The following is a 25073-nucleotide window of genomic DNA, read 5'->3' on the forward strand; positions in this document are numbered from 1 at the left end:
CACCTCTTTGTTCTTTTGTCTGTGACATCTTTTGGTTATCTCCACCTATCACTGGCCCTCTATCCAGCTCTACCTGTCCCACCCCCCCCTTAAACCAGCTTATATTTCACCTCTTTCCTACTTTTCCTTAGTTCTATTGAAGAGTCATATGGACTCGAAACTTTAACTGTGTTCCTCTCCGCAGATTGTCCTTCCTCTGGAGGACAATCCCTGGCTGAATTCCCACCTTCCTCAGTCCCAAAGGTGACTGTAGAATCTTCAATGGCCCCCCCCTGACAGAGCAGCTAACTCAATATGAAAGGATAGCGTATCTTCCAGGAGGCAGCCCATCATTTACCCTCTCGGTCACATAAGGAGCTTCACTCAGAGTCTGCAACTCGCTATCTCCCTGCGGACACTGAGCCACCCTCATCACTCCATTCACCTCCCAAACTCACTCAACTACTTCCGGGTGGGCGTGGCTCTAGGGCGTGGGCGGGGCTGCCGGGGGCGGGGCTCCTGGGAGTGGGCGAGGCTCCTCGGAGTGGCCGGGGCTCGGGGTGTGCGCGAGGCTCCGGGCGGGGAAACAGCCTGTGTCCAGTCGCAGCTGAACTACAATCCCCAGCGGTCCCCGCGCTGTGCCCCGCCCCTCCGGGCTCCGATTGGTCGGTTCTGTCAGGGGAGGGGCCTACGCTGGGTATAGTTCAGTTGGTTCACGTGAGGACAGAGAGCACCAAGATGGCGGCGGGAGCGGAGTGAGTGGATGCAGGGGATTGGGGATAGATCTCAGGGATCCAGCCGGGGAGCCCACGGGAATACAGGGGGGAGATCCCAGGGATCGGGGTGGGGGGGGAGAAGATGCTGGGGATGCTCTGTGAATCGGGTCAGTGTGGGGATTGGGTGGTGGTGGAGCCGGGCGGGGAGAGAACTCGGGGATGGTGGTGGGGGGGGGGGGACAGACTGGAGGAGGGGGGAGGCCTCTGGGGCGGAGGATGCGGCTGGTCCATGTGGGAGGGGTGGGCTGTCCCGCAAGGGAGGGGGGAACCCTTGAGGGCAGGAGGGAGATCCTTGAGGGGGGATCCCGAGGGTGGGGGGGGATCCTTGAGGGGAGGAGGAGGATCCTTGAGGGGAGGAGGAGGAGGAGGAGAGGTAGGGGAGGAGGGGTAGGGGGGGGATCCTTGAGGGGTGAGCAAGGGTAACCCCCAAGGGGGGAGGGGGACAAATCCCTGAGAGGAGAGGGGGATCCCTGAAGCCAGGGCAGGGGGTTCTTGAGGTGGAGGTGGGTCTGAATGTGAGGGCTGGATGTGATCTATTGTCTTGTGAACTTGTTATTTTGCAGTTACTACTTTTTTCACCTGGGAGACACTTGGTCTCATTAACCAAGTGCCTAGTTCCTATGTTTAAAATACTGTGTATTTGTCTCTGGGTTAAAGGTGAAATCTCTTGTAGGAAATTATCTGAATTTGATAAATCAGGAAAACTGAGTCGGGTGGGACTCTATCTCGAGAGGTCACCTGATAGACAGTCTTTAACGTTACGTAGGGTGTTGATAAGGTAGACATGGAGAAGTTATGTCCACTTGTGGGGGAAGAGCACAAGCTAAGAGTGATAAATATAAGATAGTCTCAAAATCCAATACGGAATGAAAACAGAAAATGCTGGAAATACTTAGGTCTGCAGCATCTGTGAGGAGAGAAACAAGAGTAAACTTTCCAGGTGAATGAAACATTAAGTCTGTTTCTTTCTCCACAGATGCTGCCAGACCTGCTGAGAATTCCCCACATTAACTGTTGTTATTTCAGTTTCTAGCATCTGCAGTATTTTGCTTTTGTTTCTGTTTTTGAATCCAATCATGAATTCAAGAGAAACTTCCTCACCCACAGGATAATGAGAATGTGAAATTTGTTGCCACAGGGAGTGGTTGAGGCGAATAGTTAGACACATTTAAGGGGAAGCTGTATAAACTCGAGGGAGATAGGTATTGGGAAGTGAAATGTAGGAGAAGCCCCATTTAGAACATAAACGCCAGCATGGACCGGTTGGGCTGAATGGTTGTTTTGTGTTGTAAATTCTGTGGAATTCTATATCAATTGGCCAAGGTTCCATGGGGTCTCGTATTGCACTTGATGTAGTGAGCAGATTCTGAGCAAGACAGCGAGTTGGAGACTCATAAGTGAAGCTCCTTATGTGACCGAGAGGGTAAATGATGGGCTGCCTCCTGGAAGATACGCTATCCTTTCATATTGAGTTAGCTGCTCTGTCAGGGGGGCCATTGAAGATTCTACAGTCACCTTTGGGACTGAGGAAGGTGGGAATTCAGCCAGGGATTGTCCTCCAGAGGTTACTAAATACTGTCCTGAGGTTGGAATCAGACTGTGCTGTGAGGTTTTCAGTGGTGGAATAATTCCACATGTAGTGAGTGACACTTGCAGCTGTAGCCCAGCTAGAGGCAGCAGGTTCAGGAGAGGCGAGAGGGTAAAGATGATAAAATTTTAGTGAGTAACTGGCCTGTTAAAGGAGCTGGATTGGTTTTAAATGGGATTGTGAGTTTAAAGGTCCAAACAACCCTGCAGAATGCAGCCAGGCTGGGTGGAGTGAAGGAAAAACAGAAAAGACTGGAGAAACCGCAGATTAGTCAGCATGCTGGAGAGAACACACCTTCAGAACTGGAACTGAAAGGTGAATGCACATTTTAATAGAATTAGAAAAGAGGAAGAACAGACTGAGATTCTGGTGATGACCTCCCCCTCCCCATTCCCATTCTCCCATAAACCAGACTCACACGGTGCTGCAGTACTGAGGGAGTGCTGCATTAGCACTCAGAAACACCTTGGGACGTTTTACTGTGTTAACATTTATATTGCACCTTTATTGCACTGACGAATGTGCTGTCATTCAGATGAGATGTTAACCTGGGGCTCAATTCAGTGGAAAGGATCCCACAGCCACTATGGAAGGAGAGCAGGGAAGTTCTCCAAGTCTTGGCCAATATTTACCCTTCAACCAATAACAGGAAAAGATTGAAAAGCAGAATACTGCAGATGCTGGCAACCTGAAATAAAAACAGAAAATGCTGGAAACACTCAGCAGGTCTGGCAGTGTCTGTGGACCCAGAAATAGCGTTAATGTTTCAGGTTGATGACCTTTCATCAGATCTGGTCCCGGTAGAGTAGAATTTGAATTTGGAACTCAGGTTTGAGGGGCTTTTAAATATATTGGTTTAGATATTAAACAGAGTACATCTGGAATCATTTTAATTCACAATTCCATTTAGACAGTGTTATTCAATCCCGGTTAATCGTGCCAGGTCATCACAGAAAGATGTTATATCTAAAGATGATCAAGTGAATTGCAAGGCTTAATTGGTCAGTTAAACTGGCTGGGCACTCCCGTGCTGTTTCCCCCAAGTTGTGTTTGATGGGGACAGTGTAGAGGGAGCTCTACTCTGTATCTAACCCCATGCTGTACCTGTCCTGGGAGTGTTTGATAGGGACAGTGTAGAGGGAGCTTTACTCTGTATCTAACCCCGTGCTGTACCTGTCCTGGGAGTGTTTGATGGGGACGGTGTAGAGGGAGCTTTACTCTGTATCTAACCCCGTGCTGTACCTGTCCTGGGAGTGTTTGATGGGGACAGTGTAGAGGGAGCTTTATTCTGTATCTAACCTCGTGCTGTACCTGTCCTGGGAGTGTTTGATGGGGACAGTGTAGAGGGAGCTCTACTCTGTATCTAACCCTGTGCTGTACCTGCCCTGGGAGTGTTTGATGGGCACGGTATAGAGGGAGCTTTACTCTGTATCTAACCTCGTGCTGTACCTGTCCTGGGAGTGTTTGATGTGGACAGTGTAGAGGGAGCTTTACTCTGTATCTAACCCTGTGCTATATCTGCCCTGGGAGTGTTTGATGGGAATAGTGTAGAGGGAGCTTTACTCTGTATCTAACCCCATGCTGTACCTGTCTGGGTGGTAGTGTTGTGGAATAGGAATCTGGCCATTATGAGATGCCCAATCAGTTTGGGGATACGTTGTCCGCAGTTCACGATTGTGTCTCATTAGTAAGTACACAGAACCCAAAGGACTGCGATAGTGAGTGGTGTATTACAGAGGCTGCTTTGAGTACTCATTGGTAGAGCAATGATGATCTTTAATTGACTTAATTGGTACACTGGCTAGACCTAATTTAAGGTGTGAAAGAAAGGTCTGTGCGTTTTCATTTATATTGCCCCTTGTCCCATCTCAACACTTTACACATGGAATTTTTTTAAAAAAATTCATTCACGGGATGTGGGCATCGCTGGCTGGGCCAGCATTTATTGCCAATCCCTAGTTGCCCTTGAGAAGGTGGTGGTGAGCTGCCTTCTTCAATTGCTTTGTGTTTTATGACTGTTTTATAGAACAGTGATTGCTGATATGCGAATTGTGCCAGTTCTGAAATCTGCTGTCTACAAATTAATATAGTGTTGCCAGCCGTGTTTCGGTGGGTAACTCTCTTACCCGAGGTCTGATTGTGAGTTCAAGAGTCTCCAGAGACTTTACATAATCTACGCAACAGTGGACAAAATGTTGGATTAAAGCTGAATAAATCTCCAGATCTAGACTTTCTAACCAAGAATATTAAAAGAAATAACTGCATTATTTCTCATCACCTGCTGCTTGCTGGGTTCAGGGATTGGAATTGGGAGGCAGTAAGTGTTACAGCTGGGATGATAGCTCATTGAGCTATTGTGAGTCAAAAAACAAAAATTGCTGGAAAAACTCAGCAGGTCTCTCAGCATCTGTGGAGAGAGAAAAACCAGAGTTAACCTTTCAGATCTATAACCTTTCAGAACTCTGATGAATAGTTCTGATGACAGATCATTGACCTGAAACGTTAACTGTTTCTCTCTCAAGATGTTGCCAGACCTGCAGTTCCAGTAGCTGTGTATAATAAGAGAAACTGCATGTAGTCAAGGGTCCAGTGTCCACCCACTGTTCACTTCATTCCAATCTTCATTGCTCCAATTTATTGCAAGTTCCAAGCTCATCAGCAATTTCACAAACAGGGCTCACCTTTATAACACAAAAGCAAAAGACTGCGATTGCTGTAAATCTGAAATAAAAACAGGCCTGGCTGCATCTGTGGAGAGAGAAACGGAGTTGATGTTTCAGGTCTGTGACCTTTCATCAGAACTGAGAGAAGTTTGAAATGTAATAGATTTCGAGTAAGTGAAAGGGAGGGTGGGAGGGAGGATGAAAAAGAAACAAAGGAGGGCAGGAGAGATTAAATGAAGTTCTGAGGAACAAATGGATCTTGGCGTTTGTGTCCATAGATCTCTGAAGGCGGAGAGGCGTGTTAGTGGGGTGGTGAAAAAGGCATATGGGACACTTGCCTTTATCAATCAAGGCATAGATTACAAAAGTAGGGAGGTCATGTTGGCGTTGTATAGAACCTTAGTGAGGCCACAGCTGGAGTACTGTGTGCAGTTCTGGTTGCTGCATTATAGGAAGGATGTGATTGCACTGGAGAGAGTGCAGAGGAGATTTACCAGGATGTTGGATGAAACATTTATGAAGAGAGGTTGGATAGACTTTGGTTGTTTTCGTTGGAGCAGAGAAGTCTGAGGGGCGACCTAATAGAGGTGTACAAGATTGAGGGGCATGGACAGGGTGGATAGGGAGCAGCTGTTCCCCTTAGTTGAAGGGTCAGTCATCTTAAAGGGGCGCAGAAACAGAGAGATCTGGGGGTTTGATATGCAACCCTTTGAAGGTTGCAGAATAAGTTGACAAAACTGCTTAAAGAAAAGCATAAGGTGGTCTTGGCTTTATAAATAGAGGCTTATAATGGAAAAGCAAGGAAGTGATGGTAGACATTAGTAAACCGCTGGTTAGGGGATGGGTGGAATATTCTGCCCACTTTTGAGTGCTGTGCTTTGAAAAGGCCTTAGACAGGAGATTTACCAAAATGGTACCCAGTTTATGGAGAGTTTACAGAAGCTGTGAATGTTCTCCCTTGAGCAGAGAGGGGAGATTTGACAGAAGTGTTCTAAAAGATCTATGTTTTAATAGACAAGATGGGGAGAATTGGTTTGTACCGGGAGGAGAGTCGGTAACCAGAAACCAGAGCACACAGATTTAAGAATATTGGCAAAACAGGCAGAGGGAGATTTTTTTCACAGTTATTATGCCCTGGAATTAACTGCCTGAAAGGGTCTTGGAAGCAGATTCAATAATAAATTTCAAAACTGAAGTGGATCTCTATTTAAAAAGGAAGAAATTGTAAGAGTGTGGGGATAGAGCAGGGATATGGGAGTAATTAGAAAGCACTTTCAAAGAACTGGGATAGGCTTGATGGGCCAAATAACCACCTTCTGTGCTATCACTGTAAAATTCTGGGTAAAGGATATGGGAACAGGGTGGGTACATGTGATTAGGATTATTTACTGGGATGGAGGGTAAATGCTGACAGGAATTAACTGAGTTTGTGGGACAGAAACACATCTGTTAAAACATCAGAGGATGAATCTCTGTGCCTGAGTTTCCAGCTGTCTTTGGGAATAAGAAAGGAAAATATCATTTCTCCAGCCCGTGTGGGGTTGATTGAGATCAATTGACTCGGGCGCCCCCACTGCGAGTTGGCAGGAGGGTGTGAGATCTTAATAAAAGCTCAATCCATTGTAAGTGCTGCCAGCAAATTAGTTAATGTATGAAGGTGATTGTTGGTAAGGGGAGGTTTTTGTGGGAGACACGTGAGTTGATATGTGAGGTAGAGGGAGGGTGAGATTGATAAATAGAGCACAATGATTGACCTGAGTGGAAATCAGAGGGAGCTTTTTGGGTTGAGGCTGCATGATAACTTGCTGGGAAGTGCACATAGCTGCAGCTTGCCCGATGTAATAACTGTCTTGAGTGCAGATCTGTAATGTGGAGATATACAAAACACATGCATTTACCTCAGGATGACACAAAGCACTTTGCAGCCAATGAAACACTGAAGTGCAGGCACTGTTTAATGTAGGAAATGTGGCAGGCAATTTGTGCACAGCAAGCTGCCACAAACAGCAATGAAGTAAATCATTTATTTTTATGTTGAGGGCTAAACATTAGCAGGACACCGTGGAGAACTCCAAGTGCTTTAAAAAATGCCATAATCTTTAATGTGCACCTGAGTGGGCACTTCTGGCTGAAGATGGTTGCAAATGCTTCAGTCTTGTCCTTGCTGCAGAGCTTAGGTTTGATGTTTGATCAGTTGGTTGTAAGATCACTTAGCTCAGCCTATTACATGCTACTTCCCGCCCCCCCCCCCCCGCCCCCATAGCTGATGAATCAGTGCTCCTCCATGTTGAACTCCACTTGGAGGAAGCACTGAGAGTGGAAAGGGCACAGAGTGTACTCTGGATGGGGACTTCATTGTCCAAGAGTAGCTCAGGAGCGCCGCTACTGACCGAGCTGGCCAAGTCCTGAAGGACATAGCTGCTAGACTGGGCTGGCAGCAGGTAATGAGAGAACCAACAAGAGGGACAAACCTATTTGACCTCGTCCTACAAATCTATTTGTTTCACTTGCATCTCTCCATGCTGGTACTGGAAGGAGTAATTGCCACACATTCATTGTAGAGATGAAGTGTTGTTTCCACATCGAGGACACTGTCCATCACGTTGTGTAACACTATCACCGTGCTAAATAGGATAGATTTCAAACAGAGTGGGGGCTGGTAGGTGGCAAATGGCAGCAGCTATCCTTGCCCACGTTTGACCTCGTGCCCTGTTGATTTGGCTATGTATTTCAGCATTCTTTTTGCCTTGTTATTTGCTGCAGTGCATTGACTGTAGGAATATGATCTCTGTGCTCATTTTGTCCAGTTGGATTTCTTGGAACATATCATTAGATGGTTGGATGTTGTGTGCCAATGGAACCTTGGGGCTGAATTTTACATTGATCAGGTGGGCGTGTGCCCGACCTGATCGGGCAGAAATCGCATAAGATGACATCGGGCAAGCGTCCTGATGTCATTGCGCACTCGCACGATATATCGGTCAGTGAGCGCGTGCATTAGTCATTAAGAGGACAATTAAGCCCATTAATGACGCAGTTGTCTGCTATTTTTCGTTGCCCGTCCAACCTGACAGTTGGCAAATGGGTGAATCGGCCAGGCGGCCTTTACATTTGCCATGAAACCTCATCCAAGGTTGGGATGAGGTTTCCGTAATAAAAATAAAAATCTGTGGGCAGCATTTTTATCATCTATATTTTCAGCTGCCTGATTGTGATGCTCAGACACTTTTTTATTCTGCTTTTTAAAAATTGTATTGGAATGTTTTTGGGTCTGCAGCTCCCTGAGGCAGCTCTCTGCCCTCAGGGAGGGAGCTTTCTCTCAGCGCTCGCCTGTGTTGGCATCATTGCCCATCCTTCTCCTCCCCCCTCCCTGGCAGCGCCATTAATTGGCCAGCCAGTGGGAAATCACCTGTTCCCCAGCCGATCCCGGGCCCGCCGATTGCGCCCACCCGCCCAGCTAAAATTTAAGGACTTGATTTTAGAAACTTAGGCCTGAAAGAAAGAGAGAGACTTGCATTTACATAGCATCGATCACCTCCTTAGAGTACCCCCAAAGCACTTTCACTAGTGAAATAGTTTTTGAGGTTTTGTCACTGTTATAGAAAAGGTGGCAGCCAATTTGTACACAGCAAGATCCCACAAACAGCAATGAAATTGTGGTCGGAAGATCTGTTTTAATTAATATTAATTAAGGGATGAATATTGGTCAAGGCACCTGGGAGTGCTGATCTTTGACATAATGTCATGGGATCTTTTTGCATCCGTTTTAGAGAGCAGACGGGGCTTCAGCTTAACATTTCACCTGAAAGACTGCACCTCTGACACTGCAGCACTGCCTCAGTACTGCACTGGGACTGTCAGCCTGGATAATGTGCTTAAGCCTCTGGAGTGGGACTTAAAACCCTGGACTTTCTGATTCTGAGATGAGAGCATTACCCATTGAGCCAACAGCTTGATCGGGTGAAGGGATGGGTGGGGTGGATGTTGTGTCTGTTTCTGCTCATGGTGGGAGGTCTCATTTGGCACTGCTTGTTATATAGTCAGTTAACCATATCTCTTATACCCTGCTTTCAGGCCCTTCTTCTCGCTTGGCAATGAGACCCTCCAGGTGCCGATGGCCCTCTTTGCTTTGAACAGACGCCGGCTGTGTGAACAGTTACGACAGAACACACAGGTGCCGAAGAAAGCGGTGGTGGTGTTGCAGGGGGGAGATCAGACTGAGCGATACTGCACTGATACTGGTATCGTCTTCCGTCAGGTGAGTTGCAGTTTCTAATGCCCTAAGGAACAGGTGTGGGGGTAGACTGACCTCTGTTCCATGACTTGGGTTGACAGCTAGCTGTGTGTTAATGAAAGTGGCACACGATTACATAGAATGTGCAGCACGGAGACTTGCCACTTTGTGAACAGATCTATGCTAGTCTTTATGTGCCAAATGAGCCTCCTCCCACTCTCTCCCCTTCCACAAATCCTTCTAAGGAGCTAGTTTTGTTTCCACTTCTCCTGAATGAGCTGCCTCACACAGGGGAGTTCAGTCGCTCTCAGGGAACTGCCTGAATGGTCGTTCTTTGTCAGGCAGGCAATTTGAATGTATATGACCCTCCACAGGGCTGAAATGAAAACAAAATGCTGGAAAAACTCAGCAGGTCTGGAAACATGTGTGGAGAGGGAAACAAGAGTTAACATTTCTAGTCTGTATGATTCTTCAGAGCTGAAGAGAGGTAGAAATGTGGTGGATTTTATACTGTTTAAGAGGGGGTGGAGCAAAATAGAAGATCGGGGTAGACTCATGAGAGATTTGACAAAGGTGTCATGGACAGAAGGCAAAGGGAGTGTTAATGGTAGTGTTAAAGATTAAAGAAGGTGCTCTCATAAAGGTGAGAGCAGTATGTCTTACAACAGCATAAGGGTCAGTGCTCTGTGAAAGCAAAACATAAGAACAAGTGGCATATGAAGTAGGAGCAGAAGTAGGCCTTTCGGCCCCTTGCGCCTACTCTGCCATTCAATGAGAATGATCTGTTTGTGTTTTGAATTCCACATTCCCATCTAACCCTGATTAACCTTTGATTCCCTTGCCTAACAAGAATCTATCTACCTCTGCTTTAAAAATATTCAATGGCCCTGCCTCCACCACCTTCTGAGGCAGAGTGTTCCAAAATCACGCAACCCTTGGAGAAAAAACTTCTCCACATCTTTATCCTAAAAAGGTAATCCCTAATTTTAAAACTGCCCCCTAGTTCTGGACTCACACCAGAGGAACCACCTTTTCCATGTCCACCTTGTCAATAATATTGAGGATCTTGTATACTTCAATTAAGTCTCCCCTCACTCTTCTAAACTCCAGTGGAAACAAGCCCAGTCTGTCCAACCTTTCCTCATAAGACAACCTGCTCATTCCAGATATCAATCTAGTAAACCTCCTCTGAACTACCTCCAACGCATTTACATCCTTCCTTAAATAAGGAGACCAAAACTTCACACAGTAATCAAGATGTGGTCTCACCAATGCCCTGTACAACTGAAGCATAACATCCTTACTTTTATGTTCAGTCCCTCTCATAATAAAGGATAGCATTCCATTAGCCTTATTAATTACTTGCTGCACCTGCATACTAACAGTTTGTGACTCATGCACTAGAACACCTAGACCCCTCTGCACCTTGGAATTCTGCAGTCATTCTCCCTTTAGGTAACACTCTGTTTTTTTATTCCTCCTGTCAAAGTGAACAACTTTACATTTCCTCACATTATACTCCATCTGCCAGATTTTTGCCCACTCGCTCAACCTATCTATATCCATCTGCAACCTCCTTATGTCCCCTTCACAACCTACTTTCCTACCTATCTTTGTGTCGTCTGCAAATTTTGTTACCGTGTCTTCACTCCCCTCATCTAAGTCATTGATATAAATTGTAATAAGTTGAGGCCCCAGCATAGACCCCTGCAGGACTCCACTCGTCACATCCTGCCAATCAGAAAAAGACCCATTTATACATACTCTGTTTTCTGCCAGCCAGCCAATATTTTATCCAGGCTAACATGTTACCCCCTACACCATGAGTTTTTATTTTCCACAGTAACCTTTGATGTGACGCCTTATCAAATGCCTTCTGGAAATCCAAATACAGCACGTCTACAGGCTCCCCTTTATCCACAGCGCATTTTACTCCTTCAAAGAAATCCAATAAATTGATTAAACATGATTTCCTTTTTACGAAACCATGCTGACTCTTCCCAATTAACTTGATTTTCTCTAAGTGCCCAGCTATAACTCCTTAATGAACAATTCTAACACCTTCCCCACGACAGACATAAAGCTAACTGGCCGATAGCTTCCTGTTTTCTGCCTCCCTCTCCTCTTGAATAGAGGGAATATATTTGCTACTTTCCAGTCTGATTGAACCTTTCCAGAATCTAGTGAATTTTGGAAAATTAACACCAACGCACCTACCACCTTATTAGCCGCCTCTTTTAAGGCCCTAGAATGAAGTCCATCAGGATCTGAAGATTTGTCAGCCTCCAGCTCCATCAGTTTGCTCAGTACTGCTTCCCTACTGATTGTAATTTCACCAAGTTCCCCCCCGCCCCTTCCATCTCCTGATTTACAGCTATTACTAGAATTTTTTTTATCCTCTAGTGAAGGCAGAAGCAAAATATTTGTTCGTTTCACTTGCCATTTCCTTATTATCTATTATTAACTCCCCATTGTCACTGTCTAGAGGACCAACACTCACTTTACTTACTCTTTTCCTTTGTAAATATCCTTAGGAGCTCTTGCTATCCGTTTTTACATTTCTAGCTAGCTTCTCATGCTCTAATTTTTTTCTCCTGATTAACCTTTTAATCATTCTCTGCCCTTCTTTATATTCTGACCAATCATCTGACCTGCCACTCATCGTTGCACAGTTATATGCTTTCCCTTTAAGTTTGATGCTTTCCTTAACTTCTTTAGTTAACCACGGATGGTGGGTTCCCCCCCACTTTAGAATTTTTCTTTATAGTGACCATAACTCTGTAAGATTTAAGTTAGTTATGGAAAAGGACAAAGATGGACTGGAAATAAAGGTCCTGAATTGGGGGAAGGTTGATTTCAATATGATAAGACAGGATCTGGCCAAAGTGGACTGGGAACAGCTGCTTGTAGGAAAGTCTACATCAGAGCAGTGGGAGTCATTCAAAAAGGAAATAGTGAGAATTCAGGGCCAACATGTTCCCGTAAAGGTGAAGGGTGGGACCAACAAGTCCAGGGAACCCAGGATGTCAAGGGATATAGAGGATTGGATGAGGGAAAAAAAAAGGAGGCTTTTGGCAGATACAGAGGGCTGAAAACAACGGAAGACCTAGAGGATTATAGAAAGTGTAGAAAATAATTAGGAGAGTGAAGAGGGGCCATGAAAAAACACTGGTGGGCAAGAAAAAGGAAAATCCCAAAGCATTTTATAAATTTATTCAGGGCAAGAGGGTTAACCAGGGAAAGAGTGGGGCCCGTTAGGAACCAAAATGACAATCTGTACGTGGAGCTGGAAGACGTAGGTGAGGTTTTAAATGATTACTTTTCACTGTGTTCACTATGGAGAAGGACACTGTAAGGTGTAGAAGTTGGAGAGGGGACTGAGATATACTTGAACAAATTAGCATTGAAAGGGAGGAGGTATTAGTGGTTTTAGCAGGCTTAAAAGTGGATAAATCTCCAGGCGCAGATGAAATGTATCCCAGGCTGCTATGTGAGGCAAGGGAGAAGATTGCAGGGGCTCTGACACTAATTTTCAAATCCTCTCTGGCCGCAGGAGAGGTGCTAGAGGACTGGAGGACAGTGAATGTGGTACCATTATTCAAGAAGGGTAGTAGGGATAAACCAGGTAATTACAGGCCAGTGAGTCTAACATCAGTGGTAGGGAAACTATTGGAAAAAATTCTGAGGGACAGGATTGATGTCTACTTGGAGAGGCAGGGATTAATCAGGGATAGTCAGCATGGCTTTGTCAGGGGGAGATCATGTCTAACAAATTTGATTGAATTTTTTGAGGAGGTGACTAGTTGTGTAGGTGAGGGCAGTGCAGTTGATGTAGTCTACATGGACTTCAGTAAGGCTTTTGACAAGGTCTCGCATGGGAGAATGGTCAAGAAGGTAAGAGCCCATTGGATCCAGGGCAATTTGGCAAATTGGATCCAAAATTGTCTTAGTGGCAGGAGGCAGAGGGTGATGGTCGAAGGTTGTTTTTGTGATTGGAAGCCTGTGATGAGTGGTGTACCGCAGGGCTCGGTGCTGGGACCCTTGCTGTTTGTAGTGTACATTAATGATTTAGACATGAATATAGGAGGTATGATCAGTAAGTTCACAGATGACATGAAAATTGGTGGAGTCGTAAATAGTGAGGAGGAAAGCCTTAGATTACAGGACAATATAGATGGGCTGGTAAGATGGGCAGAGCAGTGGCAAATGGAATTTAATCCTGAGAAGTGTGAGGTGATGCATTTTGGGAGGACTAACAAGGCAAGGAAATACACAATGAATGGTAGGACCCTAGGAAGTACAGAGGATCAGAGGGACCTTGGTGTACATGTCCATAGACCCCTGAAGGCAGCAGCACAGATAGATAAGGTGGTTAAGAAGGCATATGGGATACTTGCCCTTAGTAGCCGAGGCATAGAATATAAGAGCAGGGAGGTCATAATGGAACTGTATGAAACGCTCGTTAGACCACATCTGGAGTACTGTGTGCAGTTCTGGTCACCACACTATAGAAAGGATGTGATTGCACTGGAGAGGGTGCAGAGGAGATTCACCAGGATGTTGCCTAGGCTGGACCGTTTCAGCTATGAAGAGAGACTGAATAGGCTGGGGTTGTTTTCCTTAGAACAGAGAAGGCTGAGGGGGGACCTGATAGAGGTATACAAAATTGAGGGGCATGGATGGGAAGAAACTTTTCCCTTTAGCCGGTGTCAATAACTAGGGGGCATGGATTTAAGGTAAGGGGCAGGAGGTTTGGAGGGGATTTGAGGAAAATATTTTTCACCCAGAAGGTGGTTGGAATCTAGCACACAGTGCCTGAGGGGGTGGTAGAGGCAGGAACCCTGAAACATATAAGAAGTATTTAGATGAGCACTTGAAATGTCATAGCATACAGGGCTATGGGCCAACTGCTAGAAAATGGGATTAGAATAGATAGGTGCTTGATGGCCAGCACAGACACGATGGGCCGAAGGGCCTGTTTCTGTGCTGTATAACTCTGACTCTATGACTCAAGGTATATACTTATTCTGAGTATTCTGAAATATCCCCTTAAATATCTGCCACTGCTTCTCTGTGATTTATCCCCTAGCCTAGTTTCCCAGTTCACTTCAGCTAGCTCAGCTTTCATGCCCACATATTTGCCCTTATTTAAGTTTAAGATATTAGTCCTAGACCCGCTCTGCTCCCTTTCAAACTGGATGTAAAATTCAATCGTATTGTGGTGCCTTCACTCTGAGATCATTCATTAATCCTGTCACATTACACAATATCAAGTCTAATATAACCTGCTGTCTGGTTGGTTCCAGAACATGCTACTCTCAAAAAAAAAACTATCTCGAAAACATTATGAACTCCTCATCCAGGCTACTACTGCCAATCTAATTTTTCCAGATTATATGTAGATTAAAATCACCCATGAATATTGCTGTCCCTTTATCACAAGCACCCAATATTTCTTCTTGTATACTTTGTCTTACATTGTGGTTATTGTTGGGAGGGCCTGTAGACCTCTCCCCGCTGCTTCTCTATTGATTTATCCCCTAGCCTAGTTTCCCAGTTCACTTCCGCTAGCTCAGCTTCCATAGGTGGCAGATGAAGTTCAATGCGGAGAAGTGTGAGGTGATGCATTTTGGTAGGAAGAACTTGGAGAGACAATATGAAATAAGGGGCACAATTCTTAAGGGGCTGTTGGAGCAGAGGGACCTGGGTGTATATGTGCTTAGATCATTGAAAGTGGCAGGACAGGTGGAAAGAGCCTTCTTTTCCCTACTATTCCTCATCTCCACCTAAACAGATTCTACATCCTGATCTCCTGAACCAAGGTCATCTCTAACTATTGCACCAATGCCATCTTTGATTAACAGTGCTACCCCTCCACCTTTACCTAGCTTCCTATTCTTCTTGAATGTCATATACCCCTCAGTATTCAGGACTCAATTCTTGTCATCCTGCAGCCATGTCTCCATAATTGCTATCAGATCATATTTATTTACTTCAATGTGCGCTATCAATTCATTTACTTTGTTATGAATGCTACGCATATTCAGATACACAGAGCCTTTAGTGACAGATGGACCTGTGGGGGGGTGGGAATTGGGGTTGGGGGGGAAAAAAAATTGGAATTAAAGAAGTAGTCAAGATGGAGGAGAGAGTTCTTGGTCTGAAGTTATTGAACTCAATGTTAAGCCTGGAAAGCTGTAAAGTGCCTAATCGGAAGATGAGGTGCTGTTCCTCCAGTTTGCGTTGGGCATCATTGGAACATTGCAGCAGGCCAAGGACGGACATGTGGGCATAAGAGCAAGGGTTGACCGGACAGTTATCAGGAGAGACTTCTATAGGATCTTATAACATAGAAGGAGGCCATTCTGCCTGTTGTGTCTGTGTTGGCTCTTTGGACGAGTTGTTCAATTAGTCCCACTTGCCAGTTATTTTTGCCCATAACCCTGCAGATGTATCCAATTGGCTTTTGAAAGTTCCTAGGGAATTTGATTTCACCATCTTTTCAGGCAGTGTGTTTCAGAGCACAACCACCTGCAGGAAGAAATTTCTCCTTGGTTCTCTCCAAATTCTTTACCAATTACTTTAAATCTATGACCTTTGGTTACTGATCCACAAGCCAGAGGAAATAACTTCTCCCTATTTGCTCAATCAAAACCCTTGCTGAATGTCCAGTGCATTGCACTGTATAACGCTAGCTGGGAACTGCCCATGATGAGCCAAATGGCAGGCTGCTAACCAAGGCTATCTCCATAAGAAGATAAGAAATAAGAGCAGGAGTAGGTCATTTGAGCTTGCTCTGCCATTCAATAAGATCATGCCTGATCTGATTATGGCCTTAATTCCACTTTATTGCCTGCCCACCATGACCCTTGATTCCCTTGACAATCAAAAATCTGTCTAACTTGACCTTTAATATATTCAATGAACCAGCCTCCACTGCTTGCTAGAGAAGTGAATTCCAAACACTAGCAACCTACTGAGAGAAGAAATTTCTCCTGATTGCTGTCTTGAATGGGAGACCCTTTATTTTTAAACTGTACCCCTAGTTCTAGATTCCTCCACGAAGCAAACATCCTGTCAGCATCAATCATCAATCCTGTCAAGCCCTCTCCAAATCTTGTATGTTTCAATAGGATTACCGCTCATTGTTCCAAACTTCAGTGAGTACATGCCCAACCTGCTCAACCTTTCCTGATAAGACAAACTCCTCATATCACAGAATCATAGAATTGTTATAGTGCAGAAGGAGGTCATTCGGCCCATCATGTCTGCCCTGGCTCTCTAAATGAGCATTATGACTTAGTGTCATTCTCCTGCCTTTTCCCCATACCCTTGTACATTGTTTTTATTCATGTAAGCATCTAATTCCCTCTTGAATGCCTCAATTGAACCTGCCTCCGCCACACTTCCAGACAGTGCATTCCAGACCCGAACCACTCGCTGTGTGAAAACATTTTTTTTCATGTCACATTTGCTTCTTTTGCAAATCACTTTAAATCTGTGCTCTCTCGTTCTTGATACTTTTATGAGCGGGGACAGTTTCTCCCTATCTACTCTGTCCAGCCCCCTCATGATTTTGAACACCTCTATCAAATCTCCTCTTAGCCTTTTCCTCTCCAAGCAGAACAGCCCCAACCTCTCCAATCTAGCTTTATAACTGGACTTTCTCATCCCTGGAACCATTCTTGTAAACCTCTTCTGCACTGTCTCCAATGCGTTCACATCCTTCCTATAGTGTGGTGCCCAGAACTGTACACAGTACTCAAGCTGAGGTCTAACTAGTGCCCTATTCAAATTCAGCACAACCTCCTTGCTCTTGTACTCTATGCCCCTATTAATAAAGCCCTGGATACTGTATGCTATATTAACTGCTCTTTCCACCTGTCCTGCCACCCTCAATGATCTAAGCACATATACACACCCAGGTCCCTCTGCCCCAGCAGCCCCTTAAGAATTGTTCCTCTTATTTTATATTGTCTCTCCAAGTTCTTCCTACCAAAATGCATCACCTCACACTTCTCCGCATTGAACTTCATCTGCCACTTATCTGCCCATTCCACCAACTCGTCTATGCCCTTTTGAAGTTCTACACTGTCCTCGTTACAGTTTACAATACTTCCAAGTTTTGTATCATCTGCACACTTTGAAATTGTCCCTTGCACACCAAGATCTAGATCATTAATATATATCAGGAAAAGCAAGGGTCCCAATACCCACCCCTGGGGAACTCCACTACAAACCTTCCTCCAGCCCGAAAAATATCCATTGACCATTAACGTCTGCTTCTTATTACTCAGTCACTGTTGTCCCAGGAATCCACCTAGTGAACCTTCTCTGAACTGCCTCCAATACATGTATGTACCTCCTTAAGTAAGGAGACTCTCTGGTTAACCAAATGTGGAAAGCTGCTTTACCTTGTGCATCATCAATGTGGAGCAACTGTCATTGTGTTGTGGGTTAGACTTGTATGTTCCAAAGAGGAATGGTGCTCTGTCTCTGTGTTTTATGAATCACCCACCTCTGATTACATTTGGTGTAATCCTGAATTCATAGGCAGGACGATTGTAGTATGGCCTGTGGGATTATGTCTGGCACCCGGGTCAGACTGCACGGCTTTGTTCATCATTACTCATTGCTTTCTCCTGTTCGAATGTTGTGGGCCAAGAGGTTTAAAGAGAGTAGTTTTTTATTCTGTTGCCTTGTTGGATCAATAAATTGGAACCCTGAGATCCGTTACAATCATCAAATTGAGGCAAATGAGAGTAGATGGAAAGGGGGATTTGAAGTTCCAAGCTGAGTATTGGCTGCCAGACTCATGTCAATCAGTTGGAGGCCAGGAGGGACTAATGGCAGAACTGACGACAAACAAATTAGTCTCTGCTGAATAAAAGATTGAGTTGCTATGATTGACAGGAAACAGAACTCGTGATTGAAACTACGGCAATGTCTCCCAATAAAAGCAGCATTATTTCTCCTGCAAAATGCAGTGTGTGGAGGATAGTTATAAAATATAATTATCCCAGTAAAACCAGTCCAAGTCATTTACAGCAATGTGCTCTCCAGACATGATTAACAGGACAAGTCCCTAATCTCCTCCTTTCTGCCTTGGTCCTGTAGTGTCATTATATACAGCCATTTAAATTCTGTAGTTTCCAAGACTTCCAGATATGAAGCTAAACCTCTCTCAAAGGTGCAGGATGTTCCTGATTGAGGGTAGCTTACCCCTTAATCTTAGAAATGTTAACCTCATTCTTCCCATTTTGAACACTAGCAGTATAACTCAATATATAATAAATATATATATATATATATAAAAAATCTATCACAGTTAACAGGAAATCAATCCCATGTTGAACAGCGAATTATTCTTTTCTTTATCACTTCAGACACTGAGGTTAAACATTGCTTGGTGCTGTTGGGATTCATTGCAGCTGTCAGAACTGTACAATACAGTACCGACAGCAATACTGCTAATAGATAAAAGGAACATTGCAACTCATCCAATCGTGTATTAAGGGCTACGTTCGCGTAAAGATCTTTAGAAGTGATTTGTTTAAGGTATTCGGAACAAATCTATCTGTTAAATACAAGGAATGAAATGTGGCAGCCTTGTGTTTGCTGGATGGTACAGTCCGATCTAATAAGAGTTAGAAAAGGTTGAGTCTCATTCCCTTCTGTTTGGGATAGTGCAAGTAATTAAATCAAGCATTGTTATAAAGCTATGTCACAGAGCAGGGTAACCTGGCTGTGTATTCTGCAATTAGTTACTGTCAACAGTTACCTAGTGTTCATTACTTCTGTTGGGCAGCTAATACTAACTGCTCTGATCGGAGCAAATGACTCGGTATATCTGTGTTTTGCTTGTTGTGCACAATAGGAGGCTTCACCACCATGGCTTAGGTGAGATGTTAGGGCATAAGAATTTTACTGTGTATTATCCTCTCTCTTGCCACCTCCTTGCCATAATGAGTGTGCCAGTTTGGCTCTGTTGGTAACACTTAACTCTGAGTCAGTAGATGGTGGATGTTAACCCAAGGTCGTGTCTGCTCTCTCAGGTGAATGTAAAATTATAACAGACAAGGAAACTCTGTCGCCAGAAGGGCTCAAAATTGATAAGGAGGAAGTGTTGAATAGACTGTCGGTACATTAAGTTGACAGGGAACCGGGACCAGATGAGATGCATTCAAGGATATTGAAGGATGTGAGAGTAGAAATTTCAGGGGCACCGGCCATAATCTTTCAGTCTTCCTTAGAATCGGGTGGTGCCAGGGGACTGGAGAACTGCAAATATTATGCCCTTGTTCAAAAAAGGTTGTAAGGATAAGCCCAGCAATTACAGACCAGTCAGTTTAACTTCAATGGTGGGCAAGATTCTAGCAACAATTATTTGGGATAGAATTAGTAGTCACATGGAAAAATATGGGTTGATAAGGAAGAGCCAGCATGGATTTTTAAAGGGGAAATCGTGTTTAACTAACTTGCTGGAGTTTTTTGAAGAGGTAACAGAAAAGGTCGATGTGGGTAATGTGTGTATTGTGCAGGGGACAGGACAATTTCAAAGTTTGTGGATGATACGAAGCTTGGGAGCGTTGTGAACTGTGAGGGGGATGGTGTGGAACTTCAAAAGGACATTGACACATTGGTGGAGTGGGCAGATAGGTGGCAGATGAAGTTCAATGTGGAGAAGTGTGAGGTGATGCATTTTGGTAGGAAGAACATGGACAGGCAATATAGAATAAGGGGTGGAATTTTGAAGTGGGTGCAGGAGCAGAAAGATTTGGGTGTACATGTGCATAGATCATTGAAGGTGGCAGGACAGGTGGAGAAAGCAGTTAATAAAGCATTAAATATCCTGGGCTTTATTAATAGGGGCATAGAGCACAAGAGCAGGGAGGTTATGCCGAATTTATATAAGACACGTGTTAGACCTCAGCTGGAATATTGTGCACAGTTCAGGGCACCATATTGTAGGAAGGATGTGAAAACATTGGAGAGAGTGCAGAAGAGGTTTACAAGAATGGTCCCAGGGATGAGAAACTTCAGCTATGAGGTAAGGTTGAAGAAGTTGGGACTGTTTTCCTTGGAGAGGAGAAGGCTGAGAGGAGACTTGATAGAAGTTTTCAAAATCATGAGGCAGTTGGACAGAGTAGATAGGGAGAAGCTGTTCCTGCTCGTAAAAGGATCAAGAATGAGAGGGCACAGATTTAAACTGATTTGCAAAAGAAGCAAGTGTGACATGAGAAAAAACTTTTTCACACAACAAGTGCTTCAGGTCTGGAATGCATTGTCTGGAAGTGTGGTGGAGGCAGGTTCAATCGAGGCATTCAAGAGGGCATTAGATGATTAATTAAATAATGTGCAGGGATTTGGGGAAAAGTCAGGGCAATGACACTAGGTCATGATGCTCATTTGGAGAGCCGGTACAGACACGATGGGCCGAATGGCCTCCTTCTGTGCCATTAAAATTCTGTGAAGAGATAGGAGCTTGAGTAGGCCTTTTCATTAAATAAGGCTGATCTACCTCTTCTCCACCTCCCCATATCCCTCAGTACCTGAAAACCTATCAACCTATGTCTTCAGAATTCCTAACTTCAGTCAACCTCCTTAATGGCTTAGATGAAGAGACAGAGAGTAATGTATCTAAGTTTGCTGATGATACCAAGCTAGGTGGGAAGGTAAGCTGTGGGGAGGACACAGAGGCAGCAAAGAGATATAGACAGGTTAAGTGAGTGGGCAACAAGATGGCAGATGGAGTATAATGTAGGGAAGTGTGAAGTTATTCAAACAAAAACAGAAAATGCTGGAAAATCTCAGCAGTAGACCTGCTCAGCATCTGTGGAAAGAGAAACAGAGTTAATGTTTCGAGACTGTATGACCCTTCTTCAGAGAAGTTATTCACTTTGGTGTTAAGAATAGAAAAGCAGAATATTTTTTAAAAGGTGAGAGACTTGTAAGTGTTGATGTTCAAAGAGACTTGGGTGTGCTTGTACAAGGAACGCAAAGTTAGCATGCAGGTGCGGCAAGCAATTCGGAAGGCAAATGGCATGTTGGCCTTTATTGTAAGGGGATTGGAGTACAGGAATAAAGGAGTCTTGCTACAATTGTACAGGGTTTTGGTGAGACCACATCTGGAATTCTGTGTGCAGTTTTGATCTCCACATTTAAGAAAGGATATACTTGTATTGGAGGTGGTACAGTGAAGATTCACTAGATTGGTCCCTGGGATGAGGGGGTTGTCTTATGATGAGAGGCTGAATAAGTTGGGCTGATATTCCCTGGAGTTTAGAAGAATGAGAGGCGATCTCATTGAAACCTACAAAATTCTAAAGGGTTTTGACAGGGTTGATGCTGAGAGATTGTTTCCGCTGGTCGGGGGAATCTAAAACACGGGGGCACAGTCTCAGGATAAGGGGCCGATCATCTAGGACTGAGATGAGGAGAAATTACTTCACTCAAAGGACTGTGAACCTTTGGTGTTCTCCATCTCAGAGGGTTGTGGATGCTCCATCGTTGAATACATTTAAGTTGGGCTACACAGATTTTTGGGGTCTCAGGGAATTAAGGGATATGGGGAATGGGCAGGAATATGGAGTTGAAGCCCAAGATCAGCCACGATTGTATTGACTGGCGGAGCAGGCTCGATGGGCCGAATAGTCTACTCCTGCTCCTATTTCTTATGTGGCTTGCATTCTAAGAAGTAGGTCACCTTTGTTCCTTCTCAGTCCTGAGAGAGTCTGGGGGCTTTCACTGTCCGCTGGTTATCCTTATTGCTTGATACAGACCCACTAAAGCACGCAGCTGTAATAGCCCTTCAGTTAGTGTGTAACTGTCTACAAGCAACTTGTTACAAACTATTGGAGAGGAGGCTGGAGTTTGTGGTGGGTAGCTGGAGTGATGGGATGGGATCTCAGCTCAGCGGAGGAGAGTGCAGAATTGGGGCTGTCTGTGAGCATTATGGTGTAAGGGGCTGCCCATGGTGACCTCCCATACAACTGATGCATACGCAGTAAGAAAGGAGCTGGTAATTAGTGACTTACATTATATAATTATCCATACATCTACACATTCCAGCAAGTAACAAGGTAGCTGTGACAGTCACTTAGTTTGACCGCGGTTTGCTGAATTTCCCTGGTTGGTGCCTGGGATGAGGGGAGATGAGAATTTTTTTTATGCAGTGAGTTGTTCTGATCTGGAATGTGCTGACTGAAATGGCAGTGGAAGCAGATTCGATAGGAGCACTCAAAGGGGATTTGGATAAATACTTGAAGGTGCAAAATTTGCAGGGCGATGGAGAAGGAGCAGGGGAGTGGATTTAATTGGATAGCATATGTTCAAAACAGTAAGCTTGTTCCTTGTTGCAGGAATCTTACTTCCACTGGATGTTTGGAGTGACCGAGGGAGACTGCTATGGTGCTGTGGAAGTCGCTACTGGCAAGTCACTGCTGTTTGTGCCCAAACTCCCAGAGAGTTACGCCGTGTGGATGGGGACGTAAGGCACTTTCTATCTCCTGTGATTTTCTGAACCTCTCTTGTAATTGCTGCTTTAGCTCACCCCTGCTGCTGACCTACATTGGCACCCAGTCTGGCAATGCTTCCATTTAAAATTCTCATCCTTGTGTTTCAATCTCTCCAGGCCTTGCACCCCCCACCCCCGCCCCAGATCTCTCTAATCTCTGCATTCCCCCCGATTGTGCAACCCCGATTTTAATCACTCCACATTGGGGGACATGCCTTCAACTGCCAGGATCCTAAGCTCTGGAATTTCTTCCCTTTTATTTCAATCAAATCACCTCTTAAACTTCTAAATTTTAGGGAATACAATCGTAGTTGGTGTAATCTCTCCTCCTTTGGCCCTCCAAGTGCAGTATGCCTTTCCTAAGGTGCAGTGCCCAGTACTGCTCTCAGTCCTCCAGGTATGGTTTAACCAGGGCTTTGTATAACTGAAGCATGACTGCTGCCTCCTTGTATTCTAATCCTCTAGATTAGTAAAGACCAGCATTTCATTCGTCTTCCTGATTATTTTCTGTACCTGTTCATGACATTTTAATGATCTGTGTACAAGGACCCCCAAATCTCTTTTGACCTTCACTGTTTCCAGCTTTTCACCATTTAGAAAGTGCCCTTTTCTTTCGTTTTTAGGCCCAAAGTGGATGACCTCTCACTTTCCTACATTACAGCCCTTTTGCTGCAGCTTGACCCATTTGATCTATCAATGTCGCTAATGTAATGTTTCCATCTACACAGCTTACAATGTTGTTTTTGTGTCAGTTGCAGATTTGGATATGTGGTTTCCCATTCCATCATTAAGCCATTAATAAGTGGGGAGAATAGTTGAGGCATCCCTGGGACACCACATCCTGCTAATGAGCAGCACAGTATAGGAGAGTCCAGCTTCGAATCTGAGGCCTGTGCTGTGTTGGATGGTTATCAGTGCAGCAGCAGGGGAGCTGCTCCTTGGCTTGATGGTCTTGATGAGGTGGAGGGAATGAGCAAGAGCCTGCTTTTCCATATCTCCGAGCCCCTTCTTGTAAATGTCTGCATGTGTTGCTGAATTAGTACAGTTTTGGGCCTAGCTGTCACGCCCTCTGCAGTCAAAGAGCTTTCTGAAACACTCTAGGATAGTCGCACGGTTGGGGTGCTGGAGGCACTTGTTCACCAAGAGTCTGCGGCTTCAGGAGAAAAAATTGGAGACACTTTCTCCAATAGTTCCATTGAGTGAATTTATTTGCTGATCAGTACTTGTGATTTCTTGTGTGGATTTTGAGGATGGACAATTTGGGATTAGGATTTGTTACTCTAATTTGCCAAATACACTAATTGATGGAAGTCATTATTTACTCTTGGCTTTGGGACCAGATTGAAAGTGGGAGTAATTATTCATCTGCTTTGTACTATCTCCCTCTGTAATTAATACTGCAGCTGCTGCTCTCTCGTTTGATTGCAATTATTTGTAGTGCTAATTAATGTATTGATTAAATGGCTGCCTTTAGGTTGCACCATTGTTCTCCGTGCAATGAAACAATTAGAAGATGCTATCCTCTCAATTTGGTAAAAATTATGATTTTTTTTCTTTCTCTGCAGTTGACTCTGGGATTATTTATATTTTTTTGACTCCAATGAAGGGTGAAGTTGTAATTTAGGCTGTGTCAATGATGTCTCTTTACATCACAGCAAGTTACAGTCATGGTTGTTTACAAGATAAACACCAGGGACCAGTTACAGTTTCTCCCAAGGACTTGGACATGACCCAAGAATCGAATCGTACAACACAGGAAGAGGCCATTTGGCCCGTTGTGCCTGTGCCAGCTCTATGAAAGAGCTATCCAATTAGTCCCACTCCCCGTGCTCTCTCTCCATAGCTTTTTCCAGTAGCAATTTCCTCTTGGAAGTTACTATTGAATCTGCTTCCCACCGCCCTTTTCAGGCAGTGAGTTCCAGATCATCATAACTTGGGTTTAAAAAATATAGAAATCCTCCTCTTTCCCCCCCCCCCCCCCCCGCCCCCGGCGCCTACTTTAAATGTGTGATCCTGCTTGCCTGTGGAAACACTTTCTCCTTATTTATTCTATCAAAATCCTCAAGTAATACAATACCTGTCAAAATAGTTGGCCAGTGTCATTTCCTCATTAATAAATAAAAACTCTATGTAAGGATATTCTTAATTAAGACCAATCTTTGACTTTTTTTTAAAAAAGACTTTATTTTAATAAAGGTGCCCTTTACACAGATTAGAAGAAAACCTGGTGGCTTTTGGGAAATTTTATAATGCAACATCTGAGAAATAGAGTGGAGAATTTGGAATTGAGAGACAGAGCTGCACAAACACAGGAGCA

General features: G+C 44.4%; 1 protein-coding gene across 1 annotated transcript in view; it reads left to right on the forward strand.

Moving 5' to 3' along the window:
- Window positions 1-654: 654 nt before the first annotated feature.
- pepd (peptidase D) overlaps window positions 655-25073 on the forward strand; it is a 191503-nt gene continuing 167084 nt past the window's right edge. Inside the window, exons 1-3 of the mRNA XM_078544698.1 lie at window positions 655-734; window positions 9081-9264; window positions 22602-22729. Of these exons, the coding sequence (XP_078400824.1) occupies window positions 718-734; window positions 9081-9264; window positions 22602-22729 (329 nt within the window). The 5' untranslated portion in view covers window positions 655-717. The remainder of the gene's footprint in view (window positions 735-9080; window positions 9265-22601; window positions 22730-25073) is intronic.

This window comes from Cetorhinus maximus, chromosome 6 (genome assembly GCF_964194155.1).
Source record: "Cetorhinus maximus chromosome 6, sCetMax3.hap1.1, whole genome shotgun sequence".
Lineage (NCBI taxonomy): Eukaryota > Metazoa > Chordata > Chondrichthyes > Lamniformes > Cetorhinidae > Cetorhinus > Cetorhinus maximus.